Source organism: Geotrypetes seraphini, chromosome 1 (genome assembly GCF_902459505.1).
Source record: "Geotrypetes seraphini chromosome 1, aGeoSer1.1, whole genome shotgun sequence".
NCBI lineage: Eukaryota > Metazoa > Chordata > Amphibia > Gymnophiona > Dermophiidae > Geotrypetes > Geotrypetes seraphini.
Genome location: NC_047084.1, coordinates 459,153,475 through 459,170,067, shown reverse-complemented (window position 1 = coordinate 459,170,067; position 16,593 = coordinate 459,153,475). Strand labels below are relative to the sequence as shown.

The window sequence follows — 16,593 nt, the reverse complement described above, 5'->3', positions numbered from 1 at the left end:
CTTGGGAGTTCTGATCGATAAGTCGATGAAGCCATCCACACAATGTGCGGCGGCAGCAAAAAGGGCAAACAGAATGCTAGGAATGATAAAGAAGGGGATCATGAACAGATCAGAAGGTTATCATGCCGCTGTACCGGGCCATGGTACGCCCTCACCTGGAATACTGCGTCCAGCACTGGTCGCCGTACCTGAGGAAGGACACGGTACTACTCGAAAGGGTCCAGAGAAGAGCGACTAAGATGGTTAAGGGGCTGGAGGTGCTGCCGTACAGCGAAAGATTAGAGAAACTGGGCCTCCTCTCTCGAACAGAGGAGATTGAGAGGGGACATGATCGAAACATTCAAGGTACTGAAGGGGATAGACTTGGTAGATAAGGACAGGTTGTTCATACTCTCCAAGGTAGGGAGAACAAGAGGGCACTCTCTAAAGTTGAAAGGGGATAGATTCCGTACAAACGTAAGGAAGTTCTTCTTCACCCAGAGAGTGGTAGAAAGCTGGAACGCCCTTCTAGAGGCTGTTATAGGGGAAAACACCCTCCAAGGATTCAAGACAAAGTTAGACAGGTTTCTGTTGAACAAGAACGTGCACTGGTAGGGCTAGTCTCAGTTAGGGTGCTGGTCTTAGACCAGAGGGCCGCCGCGTGAGCGGACTGCTGGGCATGATGAACCACTGGTCTGACTCAGCAGTGGCAATTCTTATGTTCTTATGAATGGAGCAGGGACAGGAAAATAACTCGTGGGGACGAGACAGGAAAATGAATTCCCATGGAGACGGGGAAAGTTTGTCCCCGTGTCATTCTCTAATTCTTACTAACAAAGATAGGACACGGGGTGGGGGTGGGCAGTGGAAAGGTATCGATTTGTTTATTTGGTTGTATGATAATGAGTCATTGTATAATTTGTTTAAAGTTTATTTCTCAAAAGATTTGCCGAAGAAAGTGGTGAAAGCAGTTAGCTTAGCAGGATTTTAAAGGGTTTGGATAATTTCCTAAAAGAGAAGTCTGTAAGCCATTAAGATGGATTTGGAGAAATCTACTGCTCATTCCTAGGATAAGCAACATAAAACCCGTTTTACTCTCTGGGACCTTGTCAGGTACTTGTGACCTGGGATGACCACTGTTGGAAACAGGACACTGGGCTTTTGGACCAGTTGTCTGTCCCAATATGGCAGCTCTTATGTTGCTTATCCTAGGAATGAGCAGTAGATTTCCCCAAATCCATCTTAATGGCTTACAGACTTCTCTTTTAGGAAATTATCCAAACCCTTTAAAATCCTGCTAAGCTAACTGCTTTCACCACTTTCTTCGGCAACGAATTCCGGAGTTTAATTACACATTGAGTTATGAAATATTTTCTCTGCTTTAAATCTACTACTTAGAAGCTTTATTACATGCCCCTTACTCCTAGTATTTTTGTAAAGAGTAAAATGTATTTTCTACTCTCTCCTTTCCACTCCACTCAGTATTTTATAGACCTCATCTCTCTCCTGAGCCATCTCTTCTCCAAGTTGATGAGCCTTAGCTGCTTTAGTCTTTCCTCAGAGAAGTCGTCCCATCCCCTTGATCAGGGGTGCCCAAATGGTCGATCGCGATCAGCCAGTAGATCAAAGGCAATGCGAGTATCATGTTGCCTTTGCGATCTTGTTCTTCCTGCCTCCCCGAGCCAGGCAAGGTGCATACAAGCACCGGACCCACAAGCCTTCACCTCAGATGTCAATTCTGACATGGGGTGGTGGGGGTAGGCTTGTGGGCCCGGAGCTTATACGCTTAGTAGCAGATCAGAACATACGCCAAGAGGCGTATAAAAATCAAGCACAAAATGATTACTGGTTGGGTAGGAAGGAGGGGACGGAAATGGATTATGTCTTAGGGTTGAGAGTGTAAACATTGTCTACTGGTAGCTTCTGGTAGTCAAACGCTAACTAGAATATCCTTTTTTCCTAAATCCTGCCTTCAAAGAGCCTGGTTATAAGAGAACCTGGGATATGCCTCATATAGTAATTGGTCTCTGTAGTGCACCAAAAGACCCTTTGCCTTTTAATCTCTTTAGATCACAATATCCTCATAAAAATCATCTTCATAGTCAATATGGAGGACCACCCAACTTGGGTAAATCCACTTAGTCACCCTGTCCATTAAGGGGAAGGGTGAGAAAACAGAACAAGCTGAGGCCATGCTTGAACTATAGCATCTACTCTAGCCAAGTGCTGACTTTTTCCTGGAACTGAAGAACCCAGTTCCTTTAGCATTTGTCACTGGTTGCCATTAAGATAAAGTGTGAATACACCAGAACTAGTGCTAAAAACCTCAGATCAGATCCAGCTTGCATAGTCCTCTGTCAGACAAATAATGACCGGCAAAACCTCTGGTAGGAATGTAAACCTATATCCGACTAGTCAGGGGGGGGGGGGGGAGAAGAGGGAATGTCACTACAAATTATTGAATTCTATTTAGACAATATGGAATATCCTTATAAAAAGCTAGATATTTCAGTTATGTCGACACGCCAATATACTTATTGAGGGTAGTTCTTGGGTGAAGTGTTTTAATGGTGAATAATTCTTCACCCAACTTCTAATGCATAAATACCAATATTTTTAAATGATTTAAGCGACACTACCACAAGAATTGCCCCTCCCTAGACACAATGGAGCTTGTTCAATACTCAGCATTTAGACAGCTGGTTCTTATACTTCAGAGTCATGGACATGGGTTGATGTGTTAGATCGGGGGCTTGCATGTATTTAAAATAAACAGAACCTCATTTCATAGATTAACATTTCCAAGCATGCACCCACCTAAGGCAGAAAGTCCTCTATTATCCCTTCCCCTAGTATGATCAGAAGGTCCCCAAGTCATTACCTGATCAGCAAAGAGCACCATGATGGTGTAGCTTCCAGACCCAGGTGGTGTGTACTTCACTGTAAAGGTGTCATTGTCATTACGAATGATGTCAAACTCGATGTCTGCCTCAGCTGGCCCCACTACTCCTGGGGCACATTTTATACCAATGCTGACATCACCTAGAAGGGATTTAAGAATACATGTTGAAAGGCTGTTTCAACAGTAGGGACCCAACATCCTGCATGCTTTAGGACTATATGGCTCTACAATGAATATGCAGGAGAGACTCCTACAAAGTATATGTATTCATTAGCATAGCCTGGAAAACAACTGACTTAAGAGTCGCTCTTTTGGACTTGGGATGGAAACCTACTTCCAAAGGTAAAATGAACATGTTCCAAAACAAGGCTACCAGTCTAATAATCAGACTGAAGTGGTGCCGGGTCATCCCTAAGCCATGAGAGGAATCAGTAGGGTATTACAGCAGACAAAAATCAACTTTCAGTGGTGTAAAAAAAGTTGCTGGATTCGGAGTCTGGAGTGCTGATCAAGTTCAGTGCTCCATGGAAGCCGCTTCTCTTACAAGCAGATAATTTGGAGGAAGAGAGGGGGGATTAGAGAGCAGAGTAAACAAGTGACAGCAGACCAACCATGCAGCCTATTTCTATACATTAGAAAGGCACATTTCTTTTGCTATTTCTACACCATCTTGAGCCATGGCTCCTTATAAAAATGATATACCAGGGTATAAATAGAGCCCTTTTTCAAAGAGGCCTAAAATGAAACTGGGCACCTGATGAAATGAGACCGACTAGCCAATGTTACCAGTGGCAACAGAATTTGAACCCAGATAAGTCCCATTAACGTAACCACTAAGTCACATGTTTTGAATAACACAAGTTGATTTTATTTACAGGTACTCAATATACTGCCTTATGGTCCAAAAAAAAAAAAAAAAGTAAATTGGATTATAATTTAAATTTAAAAGCGAGTATAATACCAGAGGGAAGGGGAGAGAAAGTTAAAAGCAGAGCTCTGTTCACATTAAATCAGAAGAAAGTATTAACAGAGCCATGTTTTAATAGCCTTTTTTAAGCTTTAGAAGAGGAGATCTTAGATACCTTCATGCTGTAATGCTGTGTAGATGTTAAGCACCTGCACTCACCCCCACCCCCTCCACGAGGCATTGCTTAAGATTAACTTGAATTTTAAGCATGGAAGTCAACTTAGAAAGAGTACTTGCATGTTGTTTCTATTAAAATAAAATGACCTTAAATTTTAGACCAAGAACGAGCGGTTGCAAATTTAAGATTCCTCTGAGCACCTGCTGCTCACATTCAATGCTATTAGGATGAGCACAACTTGATTTTTATAAACACATGTGGGCTATTTTGGTAAATGGGCTATTTTGAGAATAGTAACTCAACGAACCACTATAGAACCAAGATTTATCCCCCAAAACTCAGTATTTTAGAAAAAGTGCAGTGGAGAAAAGCCAGCTGAAGACTAATAGTATCACTGGTCAGGGAAAAAAAATCCACTTAATTACAAAAAGCATTAAAAAAAAAATCCGGTTCTGTAGACAATAGTTCATTGAGCAGCTGGGTGTTTTTCTTGGCCATTTGAAAACAGCTCCCCACCTCCATAGATGGCTTTTTGAATTTGTGGCCACTGGGAAATTAACTACTTCTAGGGACAGCAAAACAAGTAGGAAAGCACAAAACAAGTCCACCAAAATAATTCCACGAGACCAAAATGCAAAGCAAAGAGAAAAAAGTGGAACTGGTATCTTGTTATACAGTTTATTTGAGAAATGGTGCAGTGGTATACACAATAAAGTATACAACACGAAATGCACAATATAATTGTGGCATAGACTAGAGAGTTGCGCGGGGACAGAAATCCCACCCGTCCCCGCCAAAGTCCCACCCGTCCCCGTGAGGACTCCCACCCGTCCCCACCCGTCCCCGCGAGGAATCCCTCCGTCCCCACCCGTCCCCGCGAGGAATCCCCTCCGTCCCCACCCGTCCCCGCCTGTCCCTATAAACTACAGAAATAGTTATTTCATTTAATTATGCTACTGAATTAAAGGCTCTGGTAGAAACCCATTTAAAAATAAGCAAAAAGACTTTATTAATTTGGAAATATTAATTGGGAAGAATACATACTTTGTAAACGGGTTTCTACCAGAGCCTCTAATGTTTATAAATTTTTATCAACACAACTAATATACTACTTTATCCTTAAGCAAAAAAAAAAAAAAAGAATTTTTTTCCTACCTTTATTGCCTGGTTTCTGCTTTCTTCATGTTCTCATTCAATTCCTTCCATCCACTGCCTCTCTTCTCTCTGTGTCTTCCATTTGCTCTGTTACTGTGCCTCTCCCTTTCTCCCCTCTCCCAAATTGGTCTGGCACCCATCTTTTTCCCTCCGCTCCCCCCATAGTCTGGCACCTCTGTCTTCTTCCCTGCCAGCGTCTTCTTCCCATTCCCTCTTCCCCATTTCCTTTCAGTGTCCTTCTCCCCCACCATCTTTCCCATGTCCTGTCAGGCAGCATCCTTCTCCCCTCTCTGCCTTCCCCATGTCCTTTCAGCGGCATTCTCCACCCCTTTGTCTTCCCCAGTGCTTTCAGGGTCCTTCCCCCCCCTTCCTCCCGTTTACCCCATGTCCTTTCAGCGTTCTTTTCCACCCCTTTGTCTTCCCCAGTGCTTTCAGCGGCCTTCTCCCCCCTTAAGCGTCTTTTCTTCTCCACTCCACCTTTCCTCCCTCCCTGCCTCCACCTTTGTGGCGCTTTTGCACCCGACCGACAACAGAACAGGCCCGGTCGGACAAATCTCCCTGTCCTGTAGCCGCGAAACTAAATTACCTTCTTACAGCAGCTGGAGTAGTGAAGCTGCTGTAAGAGGTAATTTAGATTTGTGGCTACAGGGCAGGGAGATTTGTCGGCCGGGCCTGTTGTCGGTCGATCGGGGGACCTGACCGTCTGTGCACATTCTCCGGGGCGGACCGCCCCCTCCCCCCTCTTTCGTACGCCATTGCCTTCTTCCTACCTGCCCTGCCGCACACAGCCGACCGGAAGTCTTCCTGATGTCAGCGCTGACGTCGGAGGAAGGGAGGGCTTTGCTTAAGCCCTCCCTCCGACGTCAGCGCTGACATCGGGAAGATTTCCGTTCGGATGTGTGCTGCGACAGGGCAGGTAAGGAGAAGGAGACTACCCTCGCGGCTCGACCAACCCCGCTGCGATCCAACCCCGCAGGAACCCCGCGACCCTCGGAGGCGTCCCCACGGGATCCCCGCGACCCTAGGGGGCATCCCCACGGGATCCCCGTGACCCAAAGGGGGAACCCGCGGGATTCCCGTCATCCCCGTTCCCGTGCAGCTCTCTAGCATAGACCCAACACGGGCTGTGTTTCGGTCATGACAACGACCTTCTTCCAGGGTCCAGTCTTGCTTTGAGCCACAAATTAAAAAATGCAAACTTTGGAATGGCAACTCACGTTTCCTTTGAGATTAAGTCATGTCCTTAGTATCAAAATGCCTAAATTATATAAAGATCACAGAATATTAGTTGATACTTGGAAAACATTAAGATATGTTGATAATTTAACAATATTTCAATCCTCAAATCAACATATCAGACCATATGGCTAAACTTCAAGATTAAAATTGGTGGATATAAGATCATCTGGAAATATTGGATGAAGGCAGGCATACTTACTTTAGATGATGTTATTTCGAATGGAAAGTTGCTTGATTTTTCACAATTGCAACACAAATATGATCTTAATAAATTACAAAATTATAAATGGTTGCAATTGAAGCAAGCCATTCAGGCAGGGTTTCCTGAATGGAAAAATCTCAATAATAAGTACAGTTTGCCTTTCTTGTGTTTTCAGGTGAACTTCCTGGGGCACCAGGCTGCTCAGTGGTATAATTAATATCTGGATTTATAAATAAACCAAAACACGGTCTTTGGGACATTTGGAGCATTGAGATCAAGCATCAAATTACTGCGTCTCAATGGCCACAAATTTGGTCTTGGAGAATGAGGTGTACAGTGTCTGCATCTATGAGACAGACTTGTTTTTTTCTATTACATAGAGCATTCTGAACCCCAGTGCGTTTGCAAAAATTACATAGCTCTAAGTCTAATAGATGTTGGCACTGTCATCTTGAAGCTGGAACATTGGATCATTTATTGTTTTTTTGCCCTTTAATATATAATTTTTGGAAATCTATTTGGAGTCAAATTAATAATTTACTTGAAAATCTGGTGGCACTTTCATATGATACGATATTATTTGGAACTTCAATGAGGAAAAAAAGTCAAATATCTAATAAAAACAATAAGTTTTTACTCATGACAGGAGTTGCTATTCAGCAAATTACGAGGAATTGGAAAAATGATAGATTTAAGTTATAGTTTTTGGTGGAATTCATTGTGCCATATTTTTAAAATAGAGAAAATAGCTGTCCAACGAGGAAGTTATAAAAAGTTTATGGAGGTCTGGGAGCCATTAACAAATTATTGTAAGGATTAATTATAATTGAGTAATTAATTTATTTCTCTCCTTTTGATTATTGAAGTATAAGGGGGGGAGGATTTTATATGTATAAAATTATATGATTATATTTAAAGAAGGAAGTTAGTTTGATTTCAATGAATGTATGATTAATAAATATTATTATAGTATATATGATTGTATAATGAATTTTGTTGAAAGTTTTAAAATGAATAAAGAAATTAAAAAAAAAGTTTTATTTCCCAAATCCCCCCTCCCCCGCTCATCTCTATCCTTACATACTTATCAAGCGAAAGACAGAAGTCCTCCTCATGCCTCCAAACAAGTAATCCAGGGACCTGGTTCTTTATAGTCCCCGAACTTTAAATACAACAATTTGAAATCAGTGATTACAACATCCTAGTCTTTATATTGTCTGAAAGGATGACCAAGATGTTTAACTTTTCTCCCCCATTCATGGTCTTAGACCTAAATTTCTCCAAGCTGTTGAGTCCTAACCTGTTTAACCTTTCATAAGACATTGTTCCACCCACTATTTTGGCTGTCCCTCTCCAAGTCTCTTCTAGTTCTACTATATCTTGGAGATACTGTATGCAGTTCTGGTCTAGTGTGGGCACCTCAGATCAAGAGATTCCAAATGCAGAAATACAGGACATACTGAACTGTACTAATCTGGTTGTGGCACTAGGGAAATGTTACAATGACATCCAAGAGCTTTTCCTGGGTGGTGACTAAACAGAACCCAACAATAATTAGTATTTTTCCTTTTTAAAGACTGGGAATGCTGAGCTCAATATAAAAATTACCCCTCCCTGGCCAGTACTAAAGGTGCAAGTATCCAGAGCTGGCATCCATTTATCTGCCAGTTAAACATCCAGCCCTAGTCTCACCAAGCGTCCTGCAATTCCAATCACTAGTTATCTCTAGTTTCAATTACTTCAGTCCATATTGGGGTACTCCACTATATCTTTCTCTTTGAAGAAATGATCATATAGTCTTGAACTCAATTTCCTAATCTCCAGTAGGTATCACCTATCTCATGACCAACTTCCTGAGTGGCATCTGAATTTAAGATTTCCCCTTCCTAAACTCATGTTTGCTCTGCCTCAAAGTTTCCAGGATAGTTTATTTTAGACTTTACTATTCCCTGGCAGATTTATTTATTTATTTATTTATTTTTGGGGGGGGGTTACATCTGACAAAACATCTAACATTTCAAAAATTGTCCTCAGCAGATGTTGAGACCCACTGAATCTACATTAAAAGTCTGCTCCAAAGAAACCATCTCAATCCAGTCCAAGAGGAACACTTTACAAATGAATGCGACTCACCCTGGCCAGCTTCTGTGCAATCCACAGTAAAATATGTGGGCTCATGGGCTTTCAGACCAGTCTTGGCCACTCCAGGTCCATAAACCTTCACCTTATTGGGATGGCTGCCTGCACCGATGTTCATCTAGAAAATGAAGAATAAGAATTTGACATCTTGCAGAAACTATGAAGAATGGGGGGGGGGGGGGAGGGAGGAAGGGGGTTGAGAAAATGTCATAGATACTGATCATAGTTGGCATGTGTCAAAGTGTTAGGCTTGGCAAAACTAGCAGATGCTCTACTTACCCTGAAAGGGCTGTTTGGAATGTTTACCCCTCCCCAGGACACCACAGCTGTATGCTTCAGAGGTTTCTTGGGCAGGTAGGAGCAGCTGTAGGTACCATTTCCATTGTCCTTTGTAGTGACTTCAACTGGGGTACCTTCCCCATCCTAAAGGGGAGGAAAAAAAATGAATTTGTACTTTTGGTGACCAAATTTCTTTAACCAGGCCAATTAGGTGTATTTTGAGGAGACTGGGTTGAAAGTTACTGCACTAAAAAGATGAAAACCAAGTCAGTAACCACTGCAACAATTTGCAAGATACAGGGTTTATAACACAACATCCCTGAAAAGATTCCTAGCTGCCACAAAACCCATGCCAAGATCAACTATAGGATGGGAGTGACCAACTTTTCCTCCACTGTCATAGGTGAAGATCATAGCATGTTTATTTCACAAAGTCTCCCGGAGAACTACAAAACAGACTCCTGCTCAGAGGCTCTATGGGAAGAACTAGTGAGGTGAATGGCTATGATCCCATGCCACCAGTTTGACAGAACTCTTTCCGAGCCAGTTAGGTCTTCATCAGGGTAAGCAAGGAAACACTTGGGATTCTTATTCTAGTCCCCTTAAGCAGACAGTATTGTGTAGTCTGGGGATTTGCTTTTTTACCTGAACCAGTATGCTGAGGGGAGCTTTGCCCCCATTTTTGGCATCTACAGTAAATTCAGCCATTTTGTTGATAGCAAGGCCAGTCTTCTCTAAGCCAGGACCATAAGCTTTTACCTATAAGAAAATCATGTTATATGTTAATTTTAAAAAGCTGCAATTTAGACTCTTGCTGTATGAAATGGGACCAAGTGCCTCTAGGTCACCAAGACCAGGCTGTGGTGTCATATCGCCTCTAGCATGCATGTCTCCTTAAAAACCTAGGTCTATAGAGATGAGGCACAACCAGGACTGACATGGCTCTGATATGGAGCAATAATAAAAAAAAAATTAAAAAAAATAGGGAACACAATATCCACACTACTCTATTACACCCACAACAAAAAATGGACTTTGTAAGACCAAAGAATGATAAAATGGTAGAGGATATAGGGAAACAGTCAAAAGAGGGGGGGGGGGGGGAGGAAATTAAAAAAAAGAGACCTCAGTGAATGGGACAGCCTGCACCAATGACCAGCACTCTATAGCGCTGTTATGTCCAACCTCAATTCAATCGTAGGTTAAAAAAATATATATATAAAAACATAGAAACATAGAAATAGATGGCAGATAAGGGCCCACGGCCCATCTAGTCTGCCCACCTTAATGTCCCTCCCCTACCTTTGCCCTGTGAATAGATCCCATGTGCCGATCCCATTTGGCCTTAAAATCAGGCACGCTGCTGGCCTCAATCACCTGTAGTGGAAGACTATACATTCGCTCTATACTTCATAGATTTGAAAGTGTTCTTTTCCTCTTTGGTCAATATTGATTATCTCTTCAATGTTCAATTAGTCAATCAAGCCCTCATTGAATCTTTTAGAAAATATTGACTTATTTTGGAAAAAAAAAAAACAAACTTAAAATTGTCCCATAAATATATAATGATAACCAGCACCATCTTGAAAAACTTGATCCCTTCAGAGCACCTCTGCTTCACCTCATGGCTTCAGGGGAATAAAGGAGGCTGCATTTTTCACTATATTTGTACAGGATCACACTTAAGTCGCAAAAGACAGATATTGCATTATCCCACTGCAAGCTTAAGTGTGATCCTGTACGAATATAGTGATAAATGCAGCCTTCTTATTCCCCTGAAGCTGCTGCAAGATGAAACTGAGGTGCTCCATAGCGATCATGTTTTCTAATATAGTGAAAAACAGCAATATATATTTATCTTTGTAATTGGGGGGGGGGGGAGGGGGAAGAGTAGTTTTTGATTCCAGACAAAAAAGCATTTTCAGCTGAAACCAAGTCATGACCAAACCCAGATTTCAGGCCAGTTTCGGCACCGAAGACTAATCCAAAATTCAGTTGTCTAGTTAGCATTTCTTTAAAGTGCTAGCTGCTGATAGGGATAGAATGTCTTAATTTAGTTATCTAATTTTGGCACTTGCACTATGTTTGGCAGCACCCAAAGTTATCTGGGTACAATTGATAGTAACATACATAGTAACATAGTAGATGACAGCAGATAAAGACCCGAATGGTCCATCCAGTCTGCCCAACCTGATTCAATTTAAATTTTTTTTTATTTTTTTTTTTCTTCTAACTATTTCTGGGTAAGAATCCAAAGCTTTACCTGGTACTGTGCTTGGGTTCCAACTGCCGAAATCTCTGTTAAGACTTACTCCAGCCCATCTACACCCTCCCAGCCATTGAAGCCCTCCCCTGCCCATCCTCCACCAAACGGCCATACACAGACCGTGCAAGTCTGCCCAGTAACTGGCCTAGTTCAATATTTAATATTATTTTCCGATTCTAAATCTTCTGTGCCACATATGAATATAGTTAACCTGGTGCCGTTAGGACTGTCTAGGTGGTCCAATATGTCTAGTTACCCATATGAGCAACAGCACTGAATATCTGCAGTGCTGGATAACCGAGTCTGCACCAACTCCACCTTAGCACTAATCTGATAGTGCCTCGGTGATCAGAGCGGATATCTGCTCTAGGGCTCGACAGTGCAATTTAACTGGACAGGAATCTCCCCCTGCCTACTTAAGCCATTTTTAACGTTAGCCCCAGAATTTCTGGAGCAAAGCCAAACATGCCTCGCCTCCAGGTGGCTGCAGTGAACCTTTCTGCTGGGGTGGAGACAAATTTTCCCCTCACCATGGGATCCGTCTATCCCATCAACGCGAGCTCTGTCCCTGTCCCATTCTTGCAAGCTCTGCTCTCATCTGAATGAGTCTTGAATACTTTAAAATCATAAACGTTTGAGGCAGAGATTGCAGGAATGGGACAGGGACAGAACTTGCAGGAATGGAGACAAATTTGTCCCAGTGTCAATCTCTAGTGAGAACTTCAAGAGAAAGCTCTAACACGGTTATAGAGTCAGGACATGAATGTTCCATGTCATGTCATCAATTCCTCAACAGACCAGAACAGCCAATGAGAATTCACCAGGTTCCACTAATGAGGACTGAAGGTACAGCATGAAGCCACTGAGAGGCAGGTTTCACCTAAATACTTCAACAATTAACCTGTAGAGCTCAGTGCCACAAAAATAACCAAGGCAGATAATATAAACAAGGTTCAGAGGAAGTTAAGAAATTTGAGAAAAGTAGTCACTGCACATGCCTATACTGTTAGCAACTAGATTTGCTTATCCCATTAGCATCCATTGCCCCTTCAAACAGCGTGAACACAGGCAGGCAGGATGCAGACTTGCTCAGACCTAGTTTGTCTCAAGGAGAAATGAAGGCAAAATGCAACATGTGTAAGCTTCATGAGAACAAAAGGGGGAAATTTCTTATCTAGCCTTCCAACCCACCAATTTTCCCTCAGATCTCCCCCTCCCCCCCATTTATTTATTTTTAAGTAAAAGGATGCTGGTTTTAAACCTCTCAGAGCATTGTTCCAGCATCCCTTGCTCTTAAGTTGTCCAGGGGTCTCTGTTTGAAGAGCAGGTGCCCCACAGTACCTTCTCGGGGTGAAAATCCCTGGGTGCTGGTTTGATATCTGCCATGAAGGGGCTCAGTTTGATGTCCTCATTGTTGCAGAGAACATGGACAGCATATTCACCAGCTTCCAGCGGCCAGTACCGGACATCACATGACCCATCTCCCTTGTCATCACATTCTATTTTGGCTTGTGAGGGCCCTTCCACAGAAAAACCTGTGAAGAAATTTGAATACGACTAGAGCAACCCGAGCGTACAAAGTTGTGTCAAGCAATTAACAGGTAGTCATTTGGGGAACAGATGACTCATCCTACCTCAAAGGCTGATGCTCAGAACCGAATGCCAGTGCTAGAACTAGTTAGCCCCGAGCTAGTGCTGGCGTTAAGCTGCACAGAGTGTTCAGAGGATACTAGTGCCTAAAACAACCTGTTTGCCAAAGATTAATCGCCAATTATCTTTAAATTCTATTTGGTACGTTAATGAGGGCTAAAAGCCAAATATCTGCTCGAAATAATAAACTTCTCTTTATAATGACAGGGGTTGATATACAACTCATTTTGAGAAATTGGAAGAATTGGGATAGGTTACATTACACATTTTGGTGGAAATCTCTTTGCTATACATTTAAAATGGAACGTATGATGGCTATTCAGCAAGAAATTTATGCATGTTTGGGAACCATTAACTAAGTATTGTAAGGATTGATAAATGACTTCTTTTAATGATCTTTTAAACATGCACATCCAGGGTGGGGAGGTGAGGTCTGCTTTGGAATTGATTTAGGGATGTTTAGATAGTATGTTAAGGTATCTAATTTATTGAGAACTAAGAACTAGATGGGAGGGTGGGGGAAAATACTTTTTCATTAATACAAGTTTAATGTGCTTTACTTTTAATATCATATGTACATGTATTTATTAGTGTGCACAATTGAAGTTTGGAAATTGAATAAAGATTAAAAAAAAAAAAAATGTATGGAAATGGATTGAAAGAAGTCATTAGGTATTCCCTCCCAATGATCAGAAAACTGCACAAAAAGTCATTCCCTAATGCTGGAAAACTACCACCAGTTCAGAGGTAGTATTGGGCCAGTAAAGCCACCTGCAACCAAAACAGACAGCTGACTTAATGGGGAGGAGGAACAGGCTCACAGACCCCGAGACAGACTTTAGTATCTATATCAGAGTGTGGTTGGATTTGATGTTTTAACTGCAAAATTGTGTCTTTAATGTGCCCTTTATTTGGGGTAAGTAGCTGCTTGCTACGAATTGCCCACACCAAGGATCCTACTGAAGTCGATTAAGTCGAGATGAGCCCTGGCCCGTGAATGTTCCTTTGATAAGGGGGCAATTTAACCTGTATGCACAGGATGACACGGGGCTGGCTGTAGCTGTCCCACACTCCATTGCATTGTGACTGCCTATGCATGTGCACAAGAGCTGCTTATTTGTGAAGCTTGTGCACACATTAAGCACATTCCTCCACCCTCACACAGCATGTGTATAACTAGACTATGTTCTGCTTTCAGCATTGGAGTTCTGAACATTGGCCCATAAGAGTGGAGTAGTCTGGCAATACAGCATGCCATACTACAGAAAAAAACTAATTCATTGGTGGCACAACTAGCCACTCTTGCTAACAAGGACAGTGGTGGGACAAACAGGTAGCTCACCATGCCTCGATACTAAGACCATCTTGGATCCCCTTTACCAGTTACAGGGTAATTATCTGCCCATCCAATTCAAGCATGTCCAATTTGCTTAGACACAACCCTATTTACTTAATACATACCTAAAGTTCCAACGTCATCCCCAATGGCTTCCACAACAAAGTCAGCTGACTTTCCGACCACACCTCCTTCCAAACCTGGGCCCCATGCCCGCACCTTCTGTGGGCCACACTCTGTGCCAACTTTCACCTCAAAGGGACTAGAAAAGAGAAGAAACCATGAATAAAGAATTAAGGCCACACATCCTACCAGACTAGGATCAGAAGGAAAAAAAAAAAAAAAGTGGCCATCTTATTTTTTCCCATGAAATTTTATTGCAAGTTTTATCAAAATACAAAAAGGAATAACAAAATATCATTAATATCAGAAACATGGAACAATGAAAAAGGTTGGTAACAAAAGTTCTAGCACAACAGAGAGATTTCAAATATATCTAGTGGAAACATAACTCAGTGTTGTAGTATATACAAGAAAAACCAGCAATGGGAGGGAAGGAAAAAAAAAAAAAAAAAAGAGAGGAAAGGGTCAAAAAAGAGGGAGGAGAGGTAGGGTTGAAATAAAGCAATAGAAATGTGTAGAATAATCCCTCAGAGGCTAGAGAAGAGATAGAAGAGAGAGAAAAGTAGAAGTGAGAGAAGGAGAAATACAGGAAAGATACCCGAAATACCGGAAAGGAAACATTAAAGAGAATCTAAGTATTTTTCAAAGAGGGTCCATTTAAAGTGGACTTTAGTGGTGAGCGGCATAATAGTAGTAGAAATCAAGATTTCACGTTTGTGTTGTAAGAGGACAGATTGATACCAAAAGTGTACATTAAGAGAATCAAAGGATTTCCAGTTAGATAGTATAAGCCTTAAAGCAATAATGAGAAGCGTGTTAAATAAAGCATGTTGAGAGGTTGGCAAGTTGAGCAGAGGTGCTTCTGATTTCAATACTACTATTGCAGAAGAGAAGTCTTAAGTAAGATTAAATATTTTTTGGATAATAGACCAAACAAACATTTGCCCAAAAAGTTTGGAGGCAGGGACATTCAACTATCATATGTAATAGGGTACCTGGGAGCAACTTACAATTCCAACAGTTATTGGAGCGTTAAGAGTCCGGAGACATGTAGTTTGAGGTGTCCAAGTGGATTTGTGATGTAAGAAAAACATGGACTGCATCGAGTTAGCCAATGGGATAGTTCTGATGACTGTAGACCAAAAAGTGGACCAGCGACTATCATGTAGCCGGCAATTTAATTTAAGTTCCCAACTTTTTTGTAATTGGGCATGAGTATTCAATTGGGAATTAATGAATATTTTATAAATGTGAGATGCGGTATGACCAGAGGCTAGGAGCTTGGGGACCAAAGAGAGTAGTGTAGGGACTCCTGCAACTCTTATTTTGTAAGATCTTAGATTTATTGATAGTGGAGGAAAGCTGAAGCCATTGGTAAAATCTTGAAGGTGGAAGGTCAAGGTGGCCATCTAATTCATTCCCTCTTCCAAGGCCAGACCAATACCCTCCACGATTTTTGAAAATTATATTCTGCTGCAAGAGAATGTTTCAAATTTCCATTTGATATATTGTATTGCCATATGGGAATTACTTTCATAGTGGCCATTTAATATACAACAGGGGTACTCAACCCAGTCCTCAGGACACCCAGTCAGATTTTCAGGATTCTCAAATGAATCTGCATGAAAGATGCGCATGCATAACCTCCATTTCCTAAGCAAATCTCATGCATATTCATTGCGAGTATTCTGAAAAATAATTTGACTAGCCGGGTATGTTGAGGATGGTTTTGAGAAACCCTGTCAGACACTTCGAAGTAACAAGATTTGGAATTGCCACCCTTTTGAAGAAATGCAAAGGTAATGGACAACAAGATGAATCTTGACATTGAATATTCGATTGGTGATAAGACACATAGCACATATGGCATAGCACGCTACTTACAGTATTGGCACTATACACAACAAAATACCAGTAGAAATGTGCGCATTGAGGTACTTGTCAGAAAGATTGAATTTAATGATCCTTGCAGGAAATTAAAGAAAAAAACCCCAAACAAACTACAATTTATGTTATGTGATGACATTTTACTATGTGGTATCAAGAATGTTAAGTTATTGTTTTAATTATGAATGCACTGTTGTATAAGGGTGGAATATAATTAATAAAACTATACAAACTATCTTAAGACAGCATAGGGTGTAAGTGAAGATATAGCATATAGCCAGATAAGATTGTTCATGGGCACTATGCATTTGTGCTAAGGAAGATTCTGTTGTGGTCCACACTGGTGTGCTC

The 16,593-nt window shown here is 41.6% G+C and overlaps 1 protein-coding gene across 4 annotated transcripts in view; it reads right to left on the bottom strand.

The window, feature by feature from the left end:
- FLNA (filamin A) overlaps positions 1-16,593 on the bottom strand; it is a 233,810-nt gene that overhangs the window by 58,317 nt on the left and 158,900 nt on the right. For all 4 annotated transcript variants that reach the window (XM_033922594.1, XM_033922576.1, XM_033922585.1 and 1 more), the window contains exons 12-17: positions 14,358-14,494; positions 12,588-12,781; positions 9,626-9,739; positions 8,981-9,124; positions 8,696-8,819; positions 2,861-3,021 (exon numbers count right to left, since the gene is read on the bottom strand). In XM_033922594.1, coding sequence (XP_033778485.1) covers positions 2,861-3,021; positions 8,696-8,819; positions 8,981-9,124; positions 9,626-9,739; positions 12,588-12,781; positions 14,358-14,494 — 874 coding nt within the window. The remainder of the gene's footprint in view (positions 1-2,860; positions 3,022-8,695; positions 8,820-8,980; positions 9,125-9,625; positions 9,740-12,587; positions 12,782-14,357; positions 14,495-16,593) is intronic.